General features: G+C 41.5%; 1 protein-coding gene across 1 annotated transcript in view; it reads right to left on the reverse strand.

Annotated features, from left to right (window-relative positions):
- Window positions 1–17,725, reverse strand: part of ZNF177 (zinc finger protein 177) — a 36,081-nt gene extending 18,356 nt beyond the window's left edge. Inside the window, exons 1-6 of the mRNA XM_046685980.1 lie at window positions 17,358–17,725; window positions 5,491–5,711; window positions 4,921–5,009; window positions 3,152–3,328; window positions 2,579–2,640; window positions 1,951–2,032 (exon numbers count right to left, since the gene is read on the reverse strand). Of these exons, the coding sequence (XP_046541936.1) occupies window positions 1,951–2,032; window positions 2,579–2,640; window positions 3,152–3,185 (178 nt within the window). The 5' untranslated portion in view covers window positions 3,186–3,328; window positions 4,921–5,009; window positions 5,491–5,711; window positions 17,358–17,725. The remainder of the gene's footprint in view (window positions 1–1,950; window positions 2,033–2,578; window positions 2,641–3,151; window positions 3,329–4,920; window positions 5,010–5,490; window positions 5,712–17,357) is intronic.
- Between the last annotated feature and the right edge of the window lie 2,500 nt (window positions 17,726–20,225).

Raw genomic sequence — 20,225 nt, forward strand, 5'->3', positions numbered from 1 at the left:
TTAGTACATGTTCAATAAGTGTGAGAAAGTGTTGAAGGCTTTCCCACATTCTTTACAAGCATAAGCTTCTCTCAAGTGTGAATTCTTATACATTTGGTAATGCGTGAGGAATTACTAAAGGTTGTCCCACATTCCTCATATATATGGCTTATCCCCACTGTGAGTTCTTAAATGTCGAATAAGATATGTGGATCAAGTAAAGGCTTTCCCACATTCCTTAAATTCAAAAGGTGGTTCACCAGTGTGAGTTCTTATGTGTACTGTAAGGTGTGAGGAAATGGTAAAGACTTTCCCACATGTTTTACATTTATATGGCTTCTTTCCAGTATGTGTTGTTTTACGTTGACTAAGGTGGAAAGGATATCTAAATGCCTTCCCACATTCCTTACATTCAAACGGACTTTCTACACTGTGAATTCTTAAATGTTGAATAAGAAATGAGGATCTAATAAAGGCTTTCCCACACTTCTTACAATTACAGGGTTTTACTCAGGGTGAGTTTGCAGGTGATATTAAAGCAAGATGAATTACTAAAGGCTTTCTCACATTCCTTACATTGATAAGGCTTCTCACCATTGGGCATTCTCATATATACAGTAAGGTGTGAGAAACTAGCAAAGGCTTTTCCACATTCCTTACATTTATAAGGCTTTTTTCCAGTGTGAGTTCTTCTGTGTTTTATAAGACCTGAAGAATCAATGAATGCTTTCTCACATTTATTACGCTCATATGATTTTTCTCCAGTGTGAACTTGCATGTGAATATTAAGTTTTGAGACACAAGTAAACTCTTTGTCACACTTCTTACAAACATAGTGTTTCTCTCCAGTATGAAATTTTATATGTTTAGCAAGATCTGGGGAATAAAGAAGGCTTTCTTAAATTTCTTACATTCCACAGGCATCAGTCCACTGTGAGTTCTTAAATGTTGAGTAAGATGTGAAGACCCAGTGAAGGTTTTCTTAAATTCTTACATTCATAGGGTTTTTCTACATTGTGAGTTCGCATGTGCACAAAAAGGCTTATAGAAGGAGAATAAACTTTCCCATATTTCTTAAGAGCATACGTTTTATCTCCATCATGAATTCTCATACATTCTCTAAGATGTGAGGAAGAAGGTAAGCCTTTTCCACAGTCAGTGCATTTACAGGATTTCTCTTGAGTATAAGTTTTCTTGTGAACCAGAAGATGTAGATTTTGGCTGCAGGCTGTTGCACATTGATTACACTTAGGAGGTTCCTCTCCACTATGGGTTTTCTTAAGTAGTTTAAGGGCAGAGTTCTTTGTGAAGGCTTTGCCACACTATTACACTCACAAGTTTTCTTTCTGATGTAAGTACTCCTGTGAGTTTTATGGTATGAGTGTTCACTCAAGGCTTCCTCACAATGGGAAAAGTTAAACGATTCCTCTCCATTGTGTTTTCTCTCCGGTTGAAGAGATTATTGAGAAAAGTTTCCTAGGTTTATTATGTTCAGAGATTCTCCCCTCTGCCTTGAATTGTGTTAGACTATACAGGAAACAAATCAGTATGACTGAAGTATTTTTGTTTTTTCTTCCATTTTCACTGCAATGCACGGTACCAGACCTGCGTGCTTTCAAGCAGTATGAAGTGACAATTCTGTAGAAAGTTCTGTTGTATTCTTTATTTCACAAGGATTCTTATAGAGTTTAGCTGGTAAGTGATCGAGACAGAATTATTTATCAAAAACTTCATCTGAATTATATATATGGGAATATTTAGCTGAGTGAACACTGATGAAATATATTGTGAAGGGTATTTAAAGTATTTGCCAAGTTCACTCTCCAAGACTCTATAAGAAACAGCTTCTTTTTGGGTGAATAACACTAGCCTCAAATGTCTTTCATGATTATTGTGCTGCTTTTCTAATTTATGGAATTTCCAATCTTCTACTAGTGTGGAAGGCAAGGAATTACACCTTGTGAATCTTACCATTTCCACCACACTGGATGTTTCCCCTGCAAAATATTCTGCTGAGGTGCTGACCATTTGGTATTAAGACATGCGTCCCAATCTGAAATAAGATAAAAAAAAAATAAGTTCTTGGAGAAATAAATGATGGAAGGAAGGTTTTAAAAATGAAGGCCAATGTGTATTTACTTTCAAACATTAACTTAAAATATATTGAAAAAAAGAAATAAATGAAAACAGAGATTGAGAAGTTTGGTTGTATTAAGAGTTTGGCAGTGATAAGGTACTGTGGTCACAGTTAGGTGATTTACTAAGAAATGATTCTATAAACATTGAGACTAACAGTGAACAGAAAGCAGTATAACCAGGAAAACAAAGTTGAAAGAAATGGATAAAGAGCTAAATGCAAATGATAAATTTGAAGAAGAAATGGGACAGATCTTACTGTCCCCAGGCCAAAAGGAAGTTTAAGAAGGTGGATGAAAAGTTAAAGAAAAAGGGAAGTTTGAGGTACGAAAGGAACCTTAGAAACCAAGTGGCCTCAGTATTCTTAGGAAAAAAAAAAAAGATCTTCAAAGCTTCCTATTTAACATTTCCAAATGGTCTGCACCTTTCATGGATTAGAGTTGTTTCACATAAAGAACCACACCTGCCTTCTCCCTCGCTTTGCAGAACTCTTCCCAGTGTCCTCAGCTCTCCTCTTTGTTCCACCTGAAAGATCAGACCAGGTCTGCTCTCAAAGAAAGACGACTGATGTAAGAAGAAAATGCAAGGATGGCAAATACTTCCATAAACCAAGGGGCCAAAATTCTGCTCTTCAGGGATATCAAATAGTGTTGGTATAATTTGAGAAACAACAAAATGCTCATGCCAACTCTAATAAACCAGTAAACTTTCAAATAAACTAAAGTGCAAACACACATTCTGTCTCTCATTGGGCACCAAAAGGGTTGCTAATCTTTCCCCTGAAATCCCGGCTCAAGCTTGTATAAACATTTTTGAAGTCCTAAGCCTTTTACCCATAGAGAAAGTAAAGCCAGTGCAATGAACAGATCTTCATTTTCATGAGGAAAACACTTGATGGTAAGGTCCCTGAGAGCAGAAACAATGTCTGCTCTGTTTACTACTGCATTGCGATTAATAAGCACAGAGCCTAAGATACACTCACTTTAAAAATATTTGTTCCTGAAAAAACTAAATGAAGAAATGCTATCAGCCTTACGTATTGCAACCAGATTCTTGTAGTCCTCCAGCATCACATCTCTGTACAGGTTTCTCTGAATTTGTTCCGGCAAAGTCCACTCCTCCTGGCTGACTTCCACAGACACGTTCTCTCACTGGGTCCTAAACCATCACAGACATCTTGGCATCAGGCAATTGCCATCTCCACCAATATTCACTGGAGAAAGAAGAAGGGAGATCCAATGCCTAGACAGGGTTCCACGTTCTCCCACCACCTCCCCGAGGGCTTGACCTTCTCCTCTCTACCTGGACATACTCACTGGTGATCTCATCCAGTTACATAGCTTTAAGAGCACCTCTTTCACCCGACTGAATGAATGTATCTATCTCCTCACAACCAGATTGTGACCTCTTCTAGTCTGACTTTTCTCTACTGACAGGATTTAACACAGTGCTGAGCAGATTATAGACATAATAAATGCTGGTAAATGAACGAATCATTCCTCCAGCGACAGCACAAATTCTGAGACTTGCATGTCCACTCTCTCACTGTCTATCATAGCAAAATGACAACACACGATCAACATGGATGAGAATCGTATTGAGTTAATAAATATTGTCCTCCCTCGGAATCCGATGGAGACTGGTGCCAGGACCCCACCCCCCGCACCTCCCTCCCCGAGGATATCAAAATCCACAGATGCTCAAGCTCCTTATATAAAATGGCATAAAACGGCGTGGTATTTGCATATAACCTACACACATCCTCCTGTATAGTTTAAATCATCTCTAGATTACTTATAATACCTAGCACAATGTATACAATATGTAAATAGTCGTTATACCGTATTTTTAGGTAATAATGATGAGAAAAAAGTATTCCTGAGGCTGTAGCACTTTACATAGCTAGCCTTAAACTCCTTGCTCTGGCTCTCCTCAACCCCCTCACAGTAGAGGTAAGTGCTGTTCCACTCATAATTTCGCCATCAATAGGGATATGCTTCTGTGACATGTCCTCTAGCCACACACAATGCTTTCTCAGTCTTTGCAAGTGCTTTATCATGAACCAGAGAGACCACTTTTGCCACTGTAGGGGCAGCACTAACACTTCCATGAGTTCAAGTTCTTTCTGCTTGATTGTGCAAACGCTCAGTTTCTTCTTCCTGACCTCACAGCCCTTCAACAAGCGCCATGACACTTTTCAAAAGATCTAAGATTTTTATTTTCTCAGAGAGAGAGCACTTAACACTCCCTCTTAGCCTTCAAGGGATTGCTTTTACCACTTAATTGCTTTTTAGGAGCCATTTTTTCACAGAAACAAAGGGTGCATACAACACAAGTAGCAAATGAGCCAGACTCAAGGTGAAGCATGCTCAAACAAGGAGTGCTGAAGAGACTGAGGATCTGTGAAATGGCAGCAGGCTACAGCAGGGTATGCCTTCACATCACTTCATTTGCATGGATTCTGCATAGTACTCAGCATGCAGCAAATTCAAGTTTTGCTTTTTGGAACTTTCTGCAGTTTTCCTTTGTTTTGTTTTGTTTTGTTTTTAATATTTTTGATCCATGGTTGGTTGAATCTGCGGATGTGGAACCCGCAGATACAAAGGGCCAACTGTACTGGGACAACAGTACCATTTCCCTATGTAACCTGTCAACCACATGAGAGGTCCTGAGGAAATTTAACTGGAGACTCAGGCCCTAAGCAGGCCCTATTTACATTAAGCAGCTCCGTTCCACTAGAAGGAACCCTGTCTACCTGGTAGGAAGAAGCATGCACTTTAATAAAAGAACATATTTTCTACTTACCTGAGAATAATTTGTCAGAGATCCAGCCACAGTCTTTTCCCCTTCTGACTTCTCCTTATGAAGACAGAAAAAGTCTTGGGAAAGACGACCTTGTGGAGAAGAAATAAAACCTGAGAACCCAGGCTGCCCACAGTTTCCACACTCACAAGCCTGGAAGCCATTCCACACTAATTCTAAATGGACACACACACACACCTGCCATAAAACGCCCGAGCAGCCTCTCTCATCTGAAGTTACGAAAGAAAAGGGGTTCTGGATTTTGATAAACAGGAGGAGGAGTTTAATAATCCCATTTTACAGATAAAAAAATTCAAAGTCCAGAAAGACAGAGTTGTTGTTTGCCAACAATGATAAAACTCATCATATGATTAAGCAAAACTTCTCCCACAAAAATATACATACTTACTCCTCCTTTCCAAATACCAGGACTTGGACAACAGGATAGTCTATCTGCTTAAGGCCCCTCCTAGACAGCTGAGAAGCAGGACTGCTCAGGCCCTGATCATAAGACAGGCCGTTCATGGGCTAGTTAACGCAGGGTCTCTGAAAGGAGCATCAACAAGGACTTACCACAAGGGGAAAGATCAATGTCTGGCATCCATTGAGTCAGAGAGTGAAATCTGCCCAAATATTTCTTGTTCCCAAAGTCTCTTCAAGACAGTGTCTGAATTTAATGGATAGGTCAATCTCAATTCCTCTTGATCAGGTAGTAACTGGGAGTCTTGCCTCCTACCGTCAATCTTTAAGCAACAGGTAATACTCATCTGCCATCAAGCATCATTCATCAGCCTCTGCGGAAGATGAGGTTATATATGTGAAAGCCAATAGAAACTGTAGAGTGCTAAACCACATGAATATAAACAATAACAACTGTCATTTACTGAGTACTCATTATATGTCAGAAACAGTAGTAGCTCATTATCAAAATAGTTATTATTAATTGCTGGGAGCCGTGGCTACATCATTTGATCGGCTGTTTGACAGGGTCCAGCCGATTAACGCCGAGGGGTGCAGGGTCGCCCCTTGGTGAAGAATAACCGGCCAGCCCCTCACATAGTTCTGAAACCTGTGCTGCTTCTAATTGCCCTTCATTCCTTTTCCTTTCTTAACCTCCAGTTTTCACTCCTTTGGGTGGCTGCTTGGGAGGCACTACCTCCTGGGAAAATTAGATATAGTAAGAGAATGTGACCACCTGCAGGTAACTTTCAAGATATTTTTCAGTTAATTAATGGAGGAGCACACAGTCCCATTTGAGACAATCAGAAAGGAATCCTGCCCAGATAAGATGTCGAATTAGGTTTATGGCCTCCATCTGGTTAATGTTTCCTTCTCCCTCCAGTTCTTTGTCTAAATATACACATGCATCGTCCTTCTAAGTTTGCTGGTTAATTGGATGATCAAGAAGTATCTATATATTATTCTTGACCTTCTGCTTTCTGTTAAAATGTTATAGAGGTTTTCTCCTAAAAGCAATAAATAATAAATAATTGGTGAGTAGAAGGGCCGAGGGGTGCAAGAATGCCCCTCGGTGAAGGATGGCCGGCCAACATCCCTGATATTTTCTGAATTATATGCATGCTTTCTATCAAGGTTAGGTGTATACTTATTTCTCTTTTTTATTCTTGAAGATATATAGTTTAGCTTAGCTTTTCAGCCCTTTACTTTACTAACAAAGTGATACTTTCTCCGGCAGTGTGCTTAAGGGACTGTTAGCTCCACAATCTAAAAGACAAAGGAATGCTTCCACCCCCTAAAGGGCGCGCAAAAGTAAAGATGTTTAACTGCCCGCTGAGAATGCAGATAGCCCTGGGGATAAGACACCCTGGAGTCGCCTTTTGTTCCCACTAACCATCTACACTAATGACGTAAATGATTGAGGGAGGCAGGGATGGCTCCCCCAGGATGTAACCAGACGGACTGCTGTCCTGTCCGGAGGCCTGGACCTTCTCTCTTTGATTTAACTTTACCATGAATTACAACAGATGCCTAGGTACCTATCTCCTTTAGCTTAGAGACAACAAACACTAGTTAATTGCGGAGAAGACTACCATTAACCTTATGCTCTATAGAACAGAATGCTAATAAATATTCTTGTGCTTGTTTTTTACTTCCTTATCTCTCTGAGAATATTTGTAGAACTATTTCTGTACTAATCCTGAAAAATATATAAACGACACTTGTGCACAGTAAAGTTGGACTTGCTAACACCAACCCAAGTCTCACATCTCCTTTATTTTCCCCCTCCCTCATTGCGCCGACGCCGTCCATCCCTCAGGAACCTGGACTCTGCCGGGGCGGGACCCCGGCAATTAATGTCATTCAACAGTTGAGGCAACCTATGTTCAGACAGGAGTAGTAACTGGCCCAAGATGACCAATTAAGCAGGAGTGAGTCTGGGTTTGAATGCGGGTTATTCTGTCTCAAAAGCCTGAACTTCTGAGGTTACTATTATTCTCCAACATGACTGGAAGATGATCTCGAAATGGTGTGCAGGAAATGATTAACAGCATATCTGGGTTGCTCAAACTCGGCACTTTCCTGAGAAAGTCCTGTCTTCAGGACGCACCTTTGGCTTGTCTTGTGGAAAATGACCTCCGAGCCCATGGAATATCCTGCCGGATAAGAGTTTTTGTATGCCCCAGGACCTGGACCATACTATACTAGTTTGACCGCACAGTTTAAGCTAACAAGGTGATTGATAGTGACCACCTGTTTTTATATGCCTCAGACTTTGGGCAACGTGAGTAAGTTCAAACCCTGGGGGGCTGAAGTCAGTCATGCAGGTGCTACACGGCCACGTGACTGACCTCCAATAAAAAACCTGGACGCCAAAGCTCAGGTGCTACAGACTGAATGTTTGTGCCCCACCCCATTCATATACTGAAACCTAATCCCCAAAGTGATGATATTTGGAGGCGAAGCCTTTGAGAGTTGATTAGGCCCCTTATGCAAAAGGGATTAGTACCCTTATAAAAGAGACCCCAGATAGCTCCCTTGTCCCTTCTGCCATGTGAGGATGCAGAAAGAAGACCATCATCTACTAATCAGAACGTGAGTCCTCACCAGACGCCAAATCTGCTGATGCCTTGATCTTGGTGTTCACAGCCTCCAGAACTGTGAGAAATTTCCGTTGTTTGTAAGCCACCCAATCCGTGATATTTTTGTTACAGCAGCCCACCGACCAGACTAATACATGATGGGCTTCCTTGGTTGGCAACATTTTACATGTGATGTTACACATTGTTACTAGGAGGATTAAGCAATGCCCATGTGACTGCACTAGGAGAGGACACCTGGAAGCTTGTGCCTGATTTGTTCTGGAATTAGTCTCCTGTGTCTTTTCCCTTTGCTGATTCTAACCTGCAGCCTTTTGTTGTAATAAACCATAACCATGGGTTTAACAGCAATGAATGCTGTGAGTCCCTCTAGTGAATTGCTGAGCATGAGGGTGGTCATGAGGACCCCCAACCCAAACGGTTTATCGAATTCAGCTCTCTCTGACAGATGCCAGCATCAGAAGCCCTTGAGTAACTAATGGCCATCAAAAGTGGTCCAGAGAGTTCAGGCGGCTTTAGAAGAGGTTGCCAAAGTCTTTACAGTGAAGGAGTCTCTGAGGACACTAATGGGAGTGCCTATTGATTTTAATTTGAAAGTAAAATTTGTAAATGAGGCATATGGTGACAGCAGAACCCAAAAAGGACTACAAGATGTCAGACTTAAGTGTCCTTAATAAGTGTGTCAAACGAATCTCCGTGCAGGAGGAGATCATCAATGTAAAGTCACATAGCCCAGGTTGCCTTTCTTCAAGTCCTTTCACAGGCTTATGCCTTCATTCATTATGCATATATTTATGAAGGGCCTTTTCTTTGCTACATAATACACTAGGCACTGAGCAGAGAGCAGTGAACTATACAGAAAATGCCCCATGCCTTAGGTATCTCACATGCCAAAGGGCTAAGCAGATGATAAACACATTAAATTTGTATTATATTAGTTGGTGGTAAGTGCTATGGAAAAAAGTAGATGAATGGATAAGGAATATTATCCCCTACCTCCCCCACCACACACACATACACCCAAAGATGTTTCTTTACAAACTCAAGACTAGTTCCGGGCAAGACAATGACAGGCTAGGAAAACTGCCATTTCAGAAAACTCTTGAAAACTGACATCTGCCTTGTCTAAAAAGTGATATTCAACTTTTGGTTCAAAGCACTAGAACAGTACCATGGTTCACAAAATAAACTCAGAATACATTGCAAATGCTGGTCTACTCCAGCAGGGGATCAGCTTAGAAACACTCAAATAAGAGATCTGACACTCTCCCGTAGATCCTATCAGAGAGCATAAAATGTATGGAGTGGGTGGAGGGCTCAAACAGACTTTGCCAAAGTTTATCTATTTTATAATTTTTCTAAAAAATTCACATCTTAGTACTACGCATCAGTTCTACTTTTTTCCCATTAAATTTTGCCTTTATTTTTATTCCTCCCTTACTTACGCTTTATGTTCATTTTCCTGATCTCTTTCAAACATTTGGAAATTATAGCTGAGTTCATTTTTTAAATATTTTATTGAAGTACATATTCAAACAAGTATAGAATTACAAATGTATAGTGTATTATCACGAATTTCTATACCCCTGAAGCACTCATTATGCCTCATCTAAATCATTATTCCTCTCCTCTCTCAAATGGAAGCACTATTCTGACTTCTAACACTATAGATTAATTTGGGTTGTTTTTGTTCCTTAACACAGGATGGAACCAAACCTGGGCCCTCTGATATATCCCACGTGCAGGAGGAGGGGTGGCCTCACATGTCCTCAGTCTCTTGCCAGATGCCATGGTGCTGGAGGATGTCACCCCTCCTGCAGACCCTTGACTACCTAGGAAGCCACTTGGGACCAACTGAGTGAAAAGCAATGAGAATTCATGGCATTCTATGCTGATGGCACTACTAACCATCATATGTGATAGAGCCTCATAGAATGTTGCTGTTTTCCATCCTTTAGCCATGATGTTTCTAATAAAGGATGGGACCCCAAAAAACAACACTCTTGGCCAAACTTCAGGCAGTACAATAGTTATCATAAACTATTGGACCATTACCTAAAAATATAAATCAAAATCACACATCTCTACATATAACTACAACCACAATACAAGGATTTGCCTGGATATTCCTTATTCCCTTTGGTGTTACAGACATTTACTGGTAGTAACCAAGACACATTTCACTGCTTAGAATATACAATGCTGGGTTCTTGCAAAAGGCATTCAATATAACTTTCACATCCCCTATAGGTACAGATAACCGGATTAACTAGACACATAATGGTCTCCTGAACAAATCCTGTTCAGATTCCAGTCGAACAAATAAACCCTTAAAGTTTTCTATTTTGCCCCAGGCCTTAAACTTTATCTATAAGTTTTTAATCTTGCCCCATCCCATAAGGACTGGAAGCCAGATCGAAGGGGCATACTCTCCTGGGACCTACTAACCATTGATTGTCCCAAAGACCAGGCAACTGTTTATCTTATATGGGACCCATTTGAACATAAGCTTCCATCAAAAAACAAAAACCCTGTCAAGTACAGCTGCACACTATTCTGGCAACAGTGGACTTATTATTGATCTCGTTGCTTTCACTGGTTTATAATCCAGAGGCTCAAACTCTCCAAATAAGCCATTGTTTCAACTAAACATGGCAAATGTGGGGCCGGGCCTGTGGCAGAGTGGTTCAGTTCGCACGTTCCACTTGGGCAGCCCAGCGTTTTGCCGGTTCGGATCCTGGGTGCGGACACGGCACCACTCATCTAAGTCATGCTGAGGCGGCATCCCACATGCCACAACTAGAAGGACTCACAACGAAGAATATACAGCTGTGTACCGGGGGGCTTTGGGGAGAGAAAGGAAAAAAATAAAATCTTTAAAAAATACATAAGTAAATAAAAGTAAACATGGCAAACGCTGAGGTCCACATCAACTGGAGTGGGTATCCACTAGAAAAGGATATTCTAGTTCCACACCTCAGCAACATCACCCTGGCCCAGGAGCTCATTGCTGGAGATGACATCACCTCAGATGACATCACTCTAGCCCAAGATCTCTCCACTGGGGATGGCTTCACCCTGACACTAAAACTTCTGCCCTCGCAACCCCATGGAGTGCTTTTTCTAAAGCACAAATTGAATGTAGGACAGTTTTTATTTTCTTCCTTCGATATTGGGGATTCTATTATGATTCTAAATTCCCTGTCTGCTTAGCCCATGATCAAGGTATATTCCTTGCTCTCTGCCAAAACATACGCACCTACACTCCCATGCCTACAGGGCAATCTAGTAGAGGTTACTAGTATCTATATCATTCCAAAAATTAATAGACTGTATGATTTCAAGTATATGACATTCTGGAAAAGGCAAAAGTATGGAAACAGTAAAAATATCAGTGGTTGTCAAGAGTTGGGGGGTTGGCGGGAGAATAGGCAGAGCACAGAGGATTTTTAGCACAGTGAAGATACTCTGTATGATGCCATAATGATGGACTGGATACATGTCATTATACATTTGTCCAAATCTATAGAATGTACACCAAAGAGTGAACCATAATGTCATCTGTAGACTTTAGGTGTTTATGATATGTCAATGTTGGTTTATTAGTTGTAACAAGCGTACCACTCCAGTGGGGGATGTTGGAGGAGGTGAGGAGAGCAGGTATTATATGGGAACTTTTTGTACTTTCCCCTGAATTTTGCTGTGAACCTAAAAACTGCTCTAAAAACAAAGTTTTAATTTAAAAAAAGAAGAAAAAATTAGTAGAGATTATTACTTTCCCCAGGAAGCACTTGCCTGATATTAGTCAACCCCTCGACGTCCTGGGGAGAAGACCACCCATTCCCTGATGCCTTCTCCTACTGACCCCTCCAACTTTTCATCATGACTTCCTGCCTTGAGACGATAATCACTCCTCCCTCTTGGTTACACACAATACCACTAATCTTCACATATACTTTACAAACTTACCAGCTCATACCCTCCAACAAAACTGCCAGACGTGCCACCCTGATCTGAGCAAATTTCTAAAACATGTTACAACTCCACCAAGATATTGTTAGGGACCACAAAAAATTTTAGATTTATTTTCTTGATTAATGCCATATAAATGGGAAACTTAATTAGGGGCTGGCCTACAAGGACTCCTTGTGCTTCTACTTGTGTTCCTCCTTTCTACTATCATGGTAAAATGCTCTCTGTGTTGTTTAGGAAAACTTAGGCCCTAGTCTCTAAAAGTCTCCACTATCATCACCCCAAAGTTACTATCATATCAAAATATCAGCATACTGATGGTATTGTACACATACACATCTTTTTTTCTATAGAGTACAAGGTTTTGACATCTGAAAAAGAAACCTTTTTGGTTTTTTTTTGAGGAAGATTAGCCCTGAGCTAACGTCTGCTGCCAATTCTCCTTTTTTTTACTGAGGAAGACTGGCCTTGAGCTGACATCCGTGCCCACCTTCCTCTATTTTATACGTGGGACGCCTCCTCAGCATGGCCTGGTGAGTGGTACCACGTCTGCACCCGGGATCCGAACCGACGAACCCTGGGCTGCCAAAGCGGAACGTGCGACTTAACCACTGTGCCACCAGGCTGGCCCCAGGAGCACAACTTTGATATGCAAACCAATCACTCCAGGGCCATACTATCTCTATCTGACCCACACACCATAGGAGCCATACACCGTAGGAGGCAATATTCCTCTGCTTTAATCATTCCAGGGCCAAAGAGTAGGCAACTAGAGACCACGCCTATAGTCCAAAGCCTGCCAAAATTATTCAAACTAGCCAATCCTGGCTGTTTTCTCTGCCTTACCTTTCCCGTGGAAATTCCCATTAAGGCAATGGCCTAAACCTTTTCCTAGCTGCTGCTTCTTCTGCATCCTGACCACCCTGGTATTTTTCTATATGAACCTGCATAGTATGCCTTGCCTCTTGTCTCTAGGACCTGTGAGTACCTTTGTTTCTTCCTGAGCCTCTCCTGTCTCCTCTTGTGGCAGCACCTGACTGACGAACTCATAAAAGAATACATGACAGAGTTACTACTGCTTTCTTATTCACTAAGAAACTTTGTTCTCTAAAATCAGAGACTATCAGAAATTCACTGCTTGAAATTATATCAGAAAGACTGAAACATCCCAATTTCACCTGGAGGATCTATGTCATTATTTCGACACTGAGAAAGAGGAGTCTAGATTTAAAAGCCAGGTGCTGAGCTTCAAATAAAGGATTTCTGGACACAACATTCCACATCTATCTTAATTTTATTATTTCCAGGGAAATGGGATCCTGGGTTGTTTGGAGTGCAGACTTCATGTCAATCCCTTTATACAGTCCTGCTTTGCTTTGAGACTATCAAAATATTGCTTCATTCCAATTTAAACACCACCCTTCCTCAGAATCCACTAAGTATCCACTTTGCTTTATTCGGCTGAGACACCCACTGTTCCTCTGCTGTGCAGTCTCCCTCATTGCAATGAGTAAAAAAATCTGATTTTCTTGGACTACAGTTTTGTTCCTAGTTTTGTCAGGCTGCTTTGGCTAGGATAATTGGAAGCAACACAAATTCTATTCATAGGAGACAGGGTGAATAAACTATCATATATGCACTAATGAAGGGCCCTGTAGCCAGAAACAAGGGTAAGGAAGATCACTACAACCGGGTATAGATTAATTTCCAGTATATAGTGTTAAATGGGGAAAAAAAGTACCTTCATGTGAAGATAACCTGAATACACACACACACGGTGGTTATGTCACCCAGGGAAGTCCCTAAAACATTTCCATATCAAAAACAAAGCACAGCTTTGGGAACCAAGGTAGAACAATGCCAGGAGGCCAGATAGCAGAACCAGTCCAAACCAGAAAGGTCCAAGATGGCGATGGGGTGCCGTGTGCAAAAGCTGCCCTGTGCAAGAAGAGACGATCTGAGGATGCCTCATGCCCCCCCCAGAGTGATGATGCAGAGACCCCTCCCCCTTCACATGCCATAAGAACCCTGCTCACCTTCTCTTCCAGAAGGTGCTTAAGAGCACGGGCTTTGCCTCCTCCATTCACTGATCAATGAATAACGTTTCTGCTCTACTATTCTGAACCTGGTCCCATTCTATTGGCACAAGCGGCTCTCACTTGTGGGTCACTGGTCCCTTAGGGCTCAGTGACAATTATTTCTGAGAAACACTGAACGGTTACACTACAAACTAATAGATGAAAACGGCTAGCTACTAGTGGTTATGTGAGACTTCTGAATTACCTTTTTATATGGTTTTGCCTTTGAACCATGAAAAAGTTTTAAAAACTTAAATAATAAGTTTATTCAAAAAGGAAGCAAACCTTAATATTAAATGTAAACAGAAACGAATGTAACAGTGTATCAAATTGATAGCATAACCCATAACCTTGCAGAGAAAAGACTTAGAGTTCATACAAATATTTGAGCACAGTATTCTGCACTTTATATCCTTAATATAAACCTATAAGGACAAAAAGAAATGCAAAGAAACTCAATACTTTACTGAACAAGTCTACAGTTGGTAGTAATATTGATTTTATAATTTTTTAAACTACTGTACACAGACTGTAGAATAAAAAAATATATTAATGCTATTAGGAACCAAGTTTTTATTACAAGAGAAAAGAGATACAACTATAAAATAAGAGAAAGAAAAAAGCATATAATATTAAACTGGTACTGGGAATATGAATATGGACTTATAATGTAAGAAAATATATATTTTAGATATCTACCGAAAGGCTTAGACAATTATACCCTAGTATAGTAGCACTGAGCCCATGTATCACATAGACCTTGGTGTCCAAAAGGAAATAGGCTTTTTGGAGAAATCATTGATTCCAGGTCTGTAACAGGAAAGTATAAGTTGTGATACTCCAAAAAGAAAAAAGTATAGAGGCCAGGGGAGGTGGGGAAGGAAAGCTCCTCCTCACAGAAGACTGCTAGCTCAATAATGGAGAAGGAATTAGAAAACTTACACAGAATAAGGGCCAACCCCAGTGGACTAGTGGTTAAGGTAGGCACACTCTGCTTTGGTGACCCAGGTTTGGTTCCTTGGTACGGACCTACATGACTCGTCTGTCAGTGGCCATGCTGTGGCAGTGGCTCACATACCAAAAAAAGAGGAAGACTGGCAGCAGATGTTAGTTCAGGGCAAATCTTCCTCAGGAAAAAAACATTAGAATTAGAAAAACTACCATTTTGTAACCCCCCAATGTAAAAATAGGTTAAGGTGAAGATCAACAAGTGATGCTAAAACCACTGTTGAAAGGCTGTTGGAGAACAGATTATTGTTGTTAAAGTATCACTCACAGATCATCGAAAAGAAAAACGTGACTATGAAAGAAAAGGCACCTTGACCAAATGCTTAGCATCACTAATAAATATGGGACAACTTTCATTTATGTGCCTCCTGACACATAATGATGGCATACAATATGAAGTACACATCACCCAGGAAATTTTGAAGTCTAAATCTGGACAAGCTCTATGTTGCTACTGTGAACATGAAATGTGGCCAGTGCAACTGAGAAACTGAATTCCTAATTTTACTTACTTTTGACAAATAAAAATGGCAAGTAATAGGATATATTGGAGTATATGAGGAAGCCATTTGGTGTAAACCTAATTCGGCCTGACCTTATTTTTCCAAAAGGGCCTGACCGAGGCCATTGAGCACGCATTGTATATCTGCTTTAGACATTCCCTATGGCAAGAACAAAGGCCCTTGAGATAAAGGTGCAACTTCCCTCCCTCTCCCAACGTTGGCATTTCCTTAAGGATTAAGCATCTTTCCTTAGGCTAGGAACTGATTGCTGCCCTCACCTGTGACCATCCAGCCCAAGACAATAGGCTTGCCTCCTGCTGCGCCCTCTGAGATAGCAGACCCACTACCTGCTGTGTCCATCAAGCGCTGAGCCAACAGGGCAATCTTGTGACTATTGTGGGAGGGACATTTCAATCATATGTGAAACATCCTGTTTGGGGGTATATAACCACTCTGTACACCTCACTTCTTTGGTGCCCTTTCTTCCTTCGGGAAGAAAGGCCTTGGGCCATGGTCCTCAGATTTTAGCTCAGAATAAACTCTCCCAAATTTTCATTTATAGATTGGTTATGGATTATTTTCGTTGACACTTTTAATTAACTTAAGTTTAGAAATAAAATTGATTCAGTTTCTAAAATCCTTTTGAGTATGTTTGGAACAATCTGGGTTTGTAAATCTACCTTGTCAACAGTAAATTTTATGAAATCTAAATACAGATCAAGCATTTCCAATGAAAATTTAGCACCCTCACTGAGATGTGTCGTAACTGTAAAATGCACACTCGATCCCAATGAATTCGTACAAAAGAAATGCAAAATTTCCCATTAGTAATTTTTATATTGACTACATTAGTCATTAATTTCACTAACAATGTTCTATAGATAACTGGATATGTTGGGTTAAATAAGATATATTATTCAAAATAATTTCACGTGTACATTTGTAATTTTTCTAAATTGGGTGCTAAAAAACTTCTGTTACATCTGTACCTTGCATTATATTTGCATTTAGACAGTACTGCTCTAGACTCAATGTCCATTTTACAAGAAATACAAGAGACAGACAAATTAAGTCAACAAAATCCTGGGAAAACAACATCATATCAGAACGCCAATATTTTACAATATAACTACCCTGGAATCTTCAGGAACCAAAATTAAATTTCAAAACTGCAGGCAAATGTTTTAGGCGAAACAGACTAAAGAAATTAAAGACGAAATGTATTGCATGCAAATCTTTAGATTCTAGCCCCCAAAAAACCAACTATAAAGACAACTATAATAGACATTATTGGAAAACTGGAGAAGTTAGATTTTCTTGGGTGGGACAATGGAATTCTGTTTTGTTTTAGTGGGAGACTGTCCTCATCCTTAGGAGGTGCATGTTTAAGATGAATGGGTGAAGTGAATGTCTGCAATTTACCATTAAGTAATTCATCATAACAGCATCCTTACAAGAGACAAAAGAGACAAAATCTTAACAGTTAGTGAATCTAGATGAAGGGGTCATGGATGTTCGTTTGATTGCCGCTACAGATTTTCTTTAGATAAGAATTTCAAAACGAATACCTGGGAGAAAAATCCATCCGTCAAAACTCATTTTACTCACGGTAAATTCAATTACCCACGTCTGTGGCTAACAGACATGAGCCTGCATCGTCTTTCTTCCTAGAGACGCCTGTATCTTGAAGCTTTGGGGATTTACAGGGCTCTGACGGGGTAAATTTTATATTTATATGAATTCATTCACTCGTGCACTTAAATACAGAGCGCTCCCTAGTACCTGCAAAGCTTTCTCTTTCCACTGGAATATAAACTTACCAGACTCCCATAACCGACACCCACAGCCGGAGCAACTCCGCCTAGTGCTCCCCGGGACCCGAGAGAACTGCGGGCTGGCGGGGACAAGGGGGCGCTGGGCCCGGGTCACTGTGACGCGAACGACGGAGATGCTTGTCTTTCGCGAGAAAGGACCCGCAGGTTGCTCTGGAGGCCTCCGAAAAGGGGAGGCCGGCGGGGTAACAGGCCTCCTCCTCCCGGGGCTGCTGCCTCGGCTCCACCCGGCTGAGCGAGCTGGTGCTTTCGGAGGAAGGGTGGCTGCCGCGTCCGCGCCCAGGCCGGCGCACTTTGACCCCGCGCCTCCCCTTTGGGTCTGTCTGGCTCCACGCTCCCAGATGCGACAATTTCACCCCCTTCGCGGGCGGGAGCGCGCAGCTAAGATGGCCGCCGCCTCGCGCACGCGCACTGTCGGCCTCCAGGAACAGCCTAAAGGGCGGGACCTCAGAGATCCTGCAGACGCTTCTTGCAGCCTGGAGCAGGGGAGAAACGTAGTGGGGTGCTGGGTCCAGACCCGGAGGCCGGGCTGTGGCCGAGGGCCGGCGCGGTGGTTTATTTTCCTACCTAGCCTGTGCCTCTTACACGTCTTGCACGAATAGCAATTGCTTTCAAATTTTGTGCATATTTGAATGCACAAATGCATTCAACTCTTCATTGCACAACGGTTGCTGCGATTCCCCGCCCCCCCCAACCGCGAGATAGTGAATACACTTACTTCATAGTTGCACTTGACCTTTTTGATGCGGGGTCGGTGAGCCGAGGAGTCAAAAGAAAGATTTCTTAGACTCTCAAGATCTGGCAGTAGTGCTCTTTTATTTAGAGAATAGTGTGGAATAGCATGGGGACAGGACCCATGGACAGGCAGAGCTCCTGCTGCTGCCCTGAGTTGAGGGTTAGGGCTAATTTTATAAGGCATGGGTACGTGACTTATTTTTACTGGAAAAAAAGAAAAAGATGATGTAAAAAGTCATTAAATGATTTCAGTGCAGATGGGGTCTGGTTATTGTGCGGTCATATAACTTTAGATACGAATCTGGCCATATAGATTGGCATGCAGGTGAGGATGACCCGGGCTTCTCTCCCTGGGGCAGTCCTAATTCATGCCATAAAAAAAGTCCACTGGGTCATATAGTTTGGCATGTAGGCCAGGTCACCTTGGGCTTCTCTAGCTGGGGCAGCCTTAATCCACATCGCTTTTCATATGGCAACATAAATTCACTGTACGTGATTCAGTTTTTCAATGTAGTTCAGCCTCCTCTCTGTGATTCCCCTTGCCTGGGAAGGGAGCTGCAAATTGCAGTTAAGATGGCGGGGATCAAAGGCTACAGCATCTCAGTCTGGGGCCTCTGACACTACACTGGAAGTGAAGAGGTGACCCTAAGTTTAAATCTGAGATGGCTTCTGCTAACTATGTGGCTGAGGCTGCTGTCCTGGAGCAAGGGGGAGATTCTTTAGCTGCTGGGTTTCAGAGTGACTGTAATGCCCAGTGGGTCTCTGATTTCCGTTATGTTTCAGAGTTAAAAGTCCAAGAACTTGACCATCCCTTTCATGTACAAACAGAAAAAGAAAACAGCTTAACAATTTATCATAATTTGGGAGACTTAGAGTTGGAGAGTTCTCCATATTAGCCTTGAGTTGGTCAAAGGCTAACTCTGCAGTGACCTCTTAAGGCAGAGACTCAGGAGTGTCATTAGTCATATCATGCAAGGAGGCAGATAATTAAGTTGGAAATGCACAGACTATATACAATAAGTCTTAGGAATCCTCTAAGTTGTCTTTTGGTAAAAGGGGAGGGAATTCTGAATGGCTGTAATTCTCGCTGGTGTGAGGGACTTGCTTCCCAGGGATATGTCATGGACTAGAGACAGTTAGCCATTAATGATTAGGTAACTAGTAACTAAAGTATTTTTTGGCAATTACTAACGGTAGCTTTTAGTTATTCACCCACCCATTGTTAGCTGTGCTGCTTAGGCAACATATTATCCGATTCCCAATAGGTTCCTATAGATAACACTTCCCTGGTGCCTGGGTCACCATGGTAATGTATGCTTCAGTTGTTTTTCAGGAAATAAGAGTGGACCCCTGTCTGGTTCAGTCTGGTTGAGACCCCCCAACTCATCAACTTGGCCTGTACAGATGACTGATAGGTAACCTCCTGTCCAGGAGCCAAAAACTCCACCCTCAGATCATGCCAACACTGCTGTTTTTTGAAGATGTGTCCTACGATGAGACATGAAGTTTGACTATGCTTGCACAGATCATTAATTACTTCACTCCTCCTTGCCTCCAGTCATCTTTTCCCACACTTTAGACCACCTTGCCCTTCTCCTCCATAAATATTGCTAGTCCCCAGTTTTGGGGAGGTGGATTTGGGATTTGCTCTCCTGTCTCCTCACTTGGCTGCCTTATGAATAAACCCTTTCTCTGCTACAAACTCATCGTCTCAGTGATTGGCTTTATCATGTGACAGGCAAAACGACCCTGGTTTGGTAACAGAACCTGCTGGGTCTGATCGAATTGTAATTTATCCTCAGAAACTTTATGTGTTTACATAGCCAAAGTTTTCCAGAGATAAAGAGATTCCTCTTGGGAAGAGCTTAGATCAGGTGAACATAAAAACAAGTCATCTACATTTCCAATCAAGGTAGAAGAATAGAGAGGGTGTAAGTCTTGGAGATTATGGCTGAGAACCTGAAAGAAGTATGAGGGACCTTTAATGAAGCCTTGTGTCATCATCGTCCAGGTGTATTGTTTTGCCACGTCAAAGTGAAAAGATACTGGGAGTCAGGATGTAAAGGAATACTACAGAAGGCTTAACAGAGACGTAGTACTGTGAAGGATGTTGATTTTAGA

This window comes from Equus quagga, chromosome 14 (genome assembly GCF_021613505.1).
Source record: "Equus quagga isolate Etosha38 chromosome 14, UCLA_HA_Equagga_1.0, whole genome shotgun sequence".
NCBI classification, from domain to species: Eukaryota; Metazoa; Chordata; class Mammalia; order Perissodactyla; family Equidae; genus Equus; species Equus quagga.